A 6,894-nucleotide genomic window follows, 5' to 3' on the forward strand; every position below is an offset into this window, starting at 1 on the left:
TAACTCAAATACAACAGAACCTGTGAAGCTCTACCAGTCCTGGTAAATCAGGACAAATAATGCAGCGCTGCAGATCTGGTGAAGAAGGTTCAACAACGGTTCATCTTTCTCAGGAAGTTCAAACGGATCGGATTCTCTTCTCAGCTACTCGCACACTTTTATAGGCCCCGACTGAAAGCTTCCTGCCTCTCTGTGGCCGGTTGATTTAAAAGAGGACGGTGAGGACGTCACGTCCTGGAGGGTAAGGAAGGCTCAGGGGATTGTGGGACGCCGTCTACTCAGTTTATGCTGCACGAGTCCAAAAAAGGACCAAACGCTTTGCTCCTTATACTCTCATTAAAAGGGGAGACAATCCACACGGTCACTGGATTAAAAAAAAATAGTTTCCTAAAATTAGAAATTTAAGGAGCATGTTTAGAACATGACTAAAGTTGTTAAACTCAAGATTATGAATTCTAAATGTTTTAGACTAGATGCAGCTAAGATAATAAAATTATAAATAGTCTAGCCCACCTCCTCTGCTTAATTTAGAGTATATTCGCTCCTCTGAGTCAATTTAATTAAAGACAATATCGTCAACAAAAGGTGGTACCTTACTTGTGTGTTTTTACTGTTTCTGAACAAATAAGTAGGGGAACCCGATGCTGTGAGGAGCTGCAGTTTTCCATGTTTCTTTTAAAACTATTCTAAAAAAAATAGTTATAAAAACAGCTTAGATTGGCAATCATTCACTGACTGTTTAAACATGTGTCTATGAGGGTGAGGAATAAGTTAGCTGTCGTTTTTAATACTGGTTTTAACATTTATTTTGCGAGCTGTTAAGTTCGGTGGCTGAGGAGTGCAAATACTGTGAATACATGACTTCAAAGCAAGTTCTATAGGTCCTAAAAACTCAACAATAAACAAACACAAAATTAAGACTGGCACACAAAATGCATTCTAAGAATCAGTGATGGGACAAAATTAATTAATTGCAATTAATCGCATTTTATCAATAACCATTTATATCGACAACACAAAGTGACCGTTTCATTAAAAAACCCTTTTTGATCCTAAATTATTGAATAAATAATCACATGAGAACAGCAACACATGTATTCCTTGTATTTAATCGAGCATTTCGGGTGTTGACCCATCAAATTGGTTAAAAAGTTTATATATAGATATATAAGATATTTTATGCAACTCCTTTGTAAAGCGACTTCTATAGTATGAACAGTAATTTTAGCCTAATTCCTTCCACTAAATATGGTAAATATATACAAAGCAACAGGGCAAATTACCGGTAAACATAAAATATGTTTTATTTCTAATACTGACAGAAGTATGGCTGTTCAACTCTGCCTTTAACCCTGTAATGCCAAATGTATCATATTTGATACATACGGTTTCTGAAATGTTTTGCGTCTGACACCTATTGCATAATTTAATGGTAAAAACTTTGCTCAAAATCCTATTGTACACAATAAGATATACCTGATAACAGAGGGCAGAAGACTACACAAAAAAATTATCTTGACTTATCGCATAGTAATAAATTATTAATATCAAAAATGTATTTATGTTTTTTCTTTTTACATATTTTGTTAAAAGGCCAAATAAGGACTTCAAACAAAAAAAAAAGTAATTTTCTGTTTTGTTTTATTCTTGGATCGGGCTTTAAAGGGTTAAGAGCTTAATGATTACAATTTAATATGGAGCCTTTAGTGCAATTAGTGCAAAAAGGCAGATTGGCTTGGTTCATTTACATCCAGTTAACGCACAGATAATCCCTGCTGACCTCCAAACAGACCTCAGCTTTAGCACATCTGCACTTTATGAAAACCCTGAAATTGCTTCATGCTACAGATGTAACATCATGAAAATGTTCTTCTAAATAATGTCGAGGTTATTTTGAATGTTTGAATATTGTTGAGGGTCTTGATTTACAGGGAAACTAAATAAAAAGATAGACTTGAATGTAAACCGGTCAGGATAAAGTCCAACTTTCAGTGATGATAGAGATGGAAGGGATGCCTGAGATCTGCAGGTCCATCAGTTTTTACCCTGCTACTGTCTGTGGGTGCAGGATGAATGAATTGGTACTGGAACCCACAGCAGAATATTCCTGTTCTACAGCATCTCTGGTTCAGGGATGATCAGTGTGATGATGTCAGCATGATGTCAGCGGGATGGACAGAGAGGACGGCGTGTTCAGGAAGTCCAGCAGACGACTGTAATCCTCCAATTTCCTCTTCTCTAATCATCTCAGGCCCGGTCCAAATCAGAAACATGTCCGCCTCCACAGAAGGAAAACAACACACACACGCCGACACCATCACGGGTCGTCTGCGTGGAGAAGCAACCAAACAGACGCTGTCTAACATGTCTACTTGGATTAAAGGAACCAGAATCGGAGGTCAGATTGGTTCTGATTCTGCTCCTTCTGAAATAAACGTCCACCTGTTGGTCCAAAAAGGTCCATAAACAGGCTCAGTTCTTCTGAACTGTTAGAAACAACCAAAACAAGTTCTGCTATCTGGGTCAGAGACACCAGAACCAGCTTATGAATGGGTCAGAACCAGCTTGGAAACAGGTTGGAACAGAACCCTGTAGGCAGTGAATTCCTAGTCATTCCTGGTTCTCTTTAGTTCTGACTCAACTTGGATCCAGAAACATTCCAGTTCTGATCATTTCTACCAGTTCTTTTATTCTCCTGGTTCTGCTGCCAACAGTCAAAACACCCTGACCTCTCACTAGATGCTGTGACCCCTGACCCGGGGACCAGAACCTTTCCTTGAGGGGACAGCAGCTCCTCATAATGTCTTTTATTTAGAAAACCAGAAATTCTATTCTGATCCCAGAACCTGCATTAGAACCGCATGTCTATAAGGTCCATTTGTCCTAAGAGAATAAGTAAATAAAACATAGAAGGTCCTCAATATGGACCATAAATGAGAACACACACACACATTATCAGAGACAGTTTTCTGGAGAAGTTTGAACCGAGCTAAACCCTATAACTGCTCCAAGTGGCCCAGAATGAACAGAACCGGGTCATATTGTGATCCAGGAACCCACTTAGAAAATATCATCCCTGGTTTCATTATTAACAGAACCTGAACAGGAGATGGATCCGATTCCAGAAGAATCAGAACCGGATGAGGTTGAGCTGATGGATCAGAACCGCAGGTGATTTCAGGAGCTTATTATTAAATTTATTTAGTTTCTGCTGTGAAAAATGTTCTGTTCTGTGTTCTGCTGTTATTGTTAATAAAAGACAATAAACAGATCGGAACCAAAAAATGTCTGGAGTTTTTAGAATTTAAAAACCGTCCAGATTCCTCTGGGTTCGGGTTCGGCTCATCACACAGCAACAGAACTTTTCTGATCCAAACAGCTGCTTGGTTCCCTCCGCCCGGTGGGTCCACAGCTGGTGCTGGTTCGGTCGGTTCTAACTGGGCCAAAAAGGGAGGAAAATACTCGCTTTTATCTTCTATAATATTTTTTAGAATCAATTTTTACTTTTTTTTTTTTTTATTCTTTAATTTTATCTGAATATTTTAGAAAAGCAGAAAAATTCGGTTCCGATCATTTCAGACCAAAACATTTAATTTATCAGAACTTTTATTTTTGTGGTTTTGGATATTTTTAAATAGGCCTATTTCTATCGTCCTGATCCGCTGAAATATAAAGAAATAATTTTATCGGAAGATTATTAAACCAAATTAAATATCTGAATCATTAAATGTTTCTGTCCAATTTTTATTTTAATATTCTTTAGATTAAATTACATCAAATTTACTTGTTAAATAATAATAATTTTCAGAACTGAATAACCGGAGCAAAGGGCATCTTGGAATTAAAAGTTAATTGTAATTAATTGAAAATAATTTGTAAAGATCCAAACCTTTATTTTTTTTTTTTAAGTTTAATTTTCGCAAAGAGAAAAAAAACTCAAAACGTAGTTCGGTCTTTTTTTCTTATTAGAACAATAAAGAAATGAATAAATAAAAAAAAAACTGCAGCGGCCTGAAATTCTATTTTATCAATAAAACAGTTTTTTTTAAATATAATTTATAAAAACTACAAATTAAAAAAAATAAAACGTTAGCGCAGAAACCAAACTTTTTTTCTCGCAACAAGCCGCCAATCCAGATCCAAACCGGACACGGTCCAGAACCAGAACCATCTGCACACACACAGGTTGGGCTCCATCGGTCCGGCCGCTGCCAGCCCCTCCGTGCACAAAGTTGCGGCTGTTTGCTGGTCGGTTCCAAAAGCTGCAGACAATTCAAAATCCACGGTTCTGATCCAGATCAAATAAAGCCGCATGTGGGTCCGTCTATCCGAACCGGTAGGTCGGTGCTGCCGAACCAGAACCAGAACCCGCAGCAGCTGCCTGCAGCAGCCGGGCCGGGATCAGGCCGTGGTGTCCGGGGCCCCGGTAATGAGCTGTCCGGGAATGATGCCCGGAGCGGGCAGCTCTTTCATCCTCTGCCTCATTTGGACCAACAGAACACAAAGAACTATTGTGAGGCAGCCCCCCCTTTCAGAACCCCCCCAGAACCTCCTCTCACCGCCCCCTCCCAGCACCCTCGGTGACGGGGGTGTCAAAGGTCGCCTGCCCAGCTGACCGGCCCGGCGCGAGCCTCTAACCGAACCGGACCCCTCCGCAGCCGGCCGGTGAGCCCAGGAAAGCGCGCACAGAACCGGACAGTTCGGGGCTGCGGAGCGCACAGCGGAACCGGACCGGAAGAGTTGGAAAAGTGAAGCAAAAGCGAGAAGAAAGAAAAGTCAGGAGAAGAAAGATGAAAAGAGGATGCGGAGAAGGAGAAGAGGAGAGGCTGAAGCAAAAAGTTGGTCCAGCTCACCATCCACCAGGTTCGGGCTGAGATGTCGTAGCAGAGCTGCCATTTAATGGAGCCTTCGGAGCTTTTGGCTGCCATGCTGCCGTCAGAGAGCCTCATCTGCCGCGGTTCGGTTTGGCTCGCCTCGGCTCTGCGCGCATCAGGAGCCCCACGGAGGAAGCGTTTGTTCTGGCATGATGACCAACATGTAGTCCGCTCCGCACCATATGGAATCATGGGTAAAAAAAAAGACAACCAATCTCGTGTGGAGCCCGTGGCAAGGTGAGCAGGCAGTCATCTGCTGCAGGAAAACACCCACTATACACCCCCCCCAACACACACACACACTGCTCCACACACACTCCGCTGAGCGCCTCAGGTCGCTTCTTCCTCCTCCGCTTTAATTAGGGCTTCATCATCATCATCATCATCATCATCATCATCATCATCAGGATTGAGACCCTCCTAACTTCTTGGGTACCTGCCGACTGCGGGAGCGCATGGAGAGGGAACCGGAGCGCGCGGACCGGGGTGCGCGCGGCGGCCCAGAGGAGCAGGACCTCCCTCCATCAGTCCATCAGAACCAGACCCAGTTCTGTTCCAGCGCGGCTCCATCATTTGTCTGCATAAACTGACTCTCTGGACCTGAAGCTCCAGTTTCTCTGTTTCGGAACCATTTTCTTCTGGACTGTTTTTATTTTAAACAGCCTACTTTCCGGTGTTTTTCCAGTTTGATGAGAACATTTTTATAATTAGTGAATAAAAACTAATAAAACTGATAATTTTTGAAATAATAGGAATGATCTGCAGCATTAATATCTCTACAGAAGCAGATTCTTTACTTCGGAGCTTCATGTTCAGAAGCTCAGACTGATGTCCTGATGGTGATCCTGAACCCAAACACATTTTATTACAGCAGAATTGGTCGGAATCAGGGGGTGAAGTTCAGTTTAGCTGTTTGAATAAAAACTAAAATTATATTTTAAATGTTCAGATTTTATTTCTATTATTTAAAGTTTCATTTATCTTTAGGTCAGAAAATGATTTAAAAAAAATGTCTAAATGCATCTAAAGGAAGATCAACAGAATATTGATACACACACACACACACACACAGAGGCTTTTTTTCCTGGATCAGGTAAAGGTGTGTGCAGGAACGTCGACATGAAGTAGGCGACTCAGGTTCCTAATCAGTTGGGGAATACCTGAAGCAGAGCTGAGCCGCCGGCCCACAGTTCTCCCTTTGTGGCCCAGGAATGTGATTCAGCCGGAGATACAGAGGGCCGGCTGGCGGGTGGGGTTGTTTGGAGGGGGGTAAGGTACACTGGGCCAGGAGCGGGGGTTCAGACCGAGGACACACTCACTGTCTGTGTTCATTACTGAGCCTGCAGAGAACAGTTTACAGCAGCTCTTCTTGGTGGGCCCAAGTTCTGATCCACCTGAAGGGTCCATGCATACCAGCTGCTGGGAGGTAAAGTAATCTGGATTATTTATTCTGTATATTAAATCAGATGTTAAAATCAATTGGATGTGAAACTAAAAGTAATGATCAGTCCAGCTGTGAGACTCTCAGTGAGGAGCTCTGCTATATTAAAACCTTGACTATAACGCTCTGTTTGACATATTGACTTCTATAAATTACTTGTGTTTTGGGTTCATAAACAATTGTCCTTTCTTTCATGTTAAATAAATCATGACTATATATTAACGGCATGAATCAATCAGAAGAGAGAAGTAATGGTTTATGTTTAAATTTCAAAGTTGCAAAAAACTTTCTCAAACTTAAACTTAAGTTAATTTCACAAAAGTAAATTAAATTCGACAACAAGTCTTAAGTACTAAACAAGTTTATAGTGACCAAAACTTAAAACCTGTGGTCATACCTATATTGTTCAAGCAAAAAGCATTTCTAGATAATTACATTTAAAGGGGAGAAATAAATATAGGTTATACATGTATTAAATGTATAACAATAATGTTAATGAAAAGTTCTCTGGATTAATTGATTAAAAAGTATTTAGTGGCAAATACAACTCTACATAAATTATATCCGTACAATCTGAGC

At 40.7% G+C, this 6,894-nt stretch overlaps 1 protein-coding gene across 4 annotated transcripts in view; it reads right to left on the minus strand.

Annotated features, from left to right (window-relative positions):
• Nucleotides 1–5,150, minus strand: part of nfia (nuclear factor I/A) — a 96,437-nt gene extending 91,287 nt beyond the window's left edge. For 2 of the 4 annotated variants that reach the window (XM_015376547.1, XM_015376545.1), the window contains exon 1: nucleotides 4,854–5,150. In XM_015376547.1, coding sequence (XP_015232033.1) covers nucleotides 4,854–5,066 — 213 coding nt within the window. In that variant the 5' untranslated portion in view covers nucleotides 5,067–5,150. The remainder of the gene's footprint in view (nucleotides 1–4,853) is intronic. The other 2 variants (XM_015376548.1, XM_015376546.1) reach the window with 1 other exon arrangement.
• Between the last annotated feature and the right edge of the window lie 1,744 nt (nucleotides 5,151–6,894).

Source organism: Cyprinodon variegatus, unplaced genomic scaffold (assembly GCF_000732505.1).
Source record: "Cyprinodon variegatus isolate N-32 unplaced genomic scaffold, C_variegatus-1.0 Scaffold136, whole genome shotgun sequence".
Classification (NCBI taxonomy): domain Eukaryota; kingdom Metazoa; phylum Chordata; class Actinopteri; order Cyprinodontiformes; family Cyprinodontidae; genus Cyprinodon; species Cyprinodon variegatus.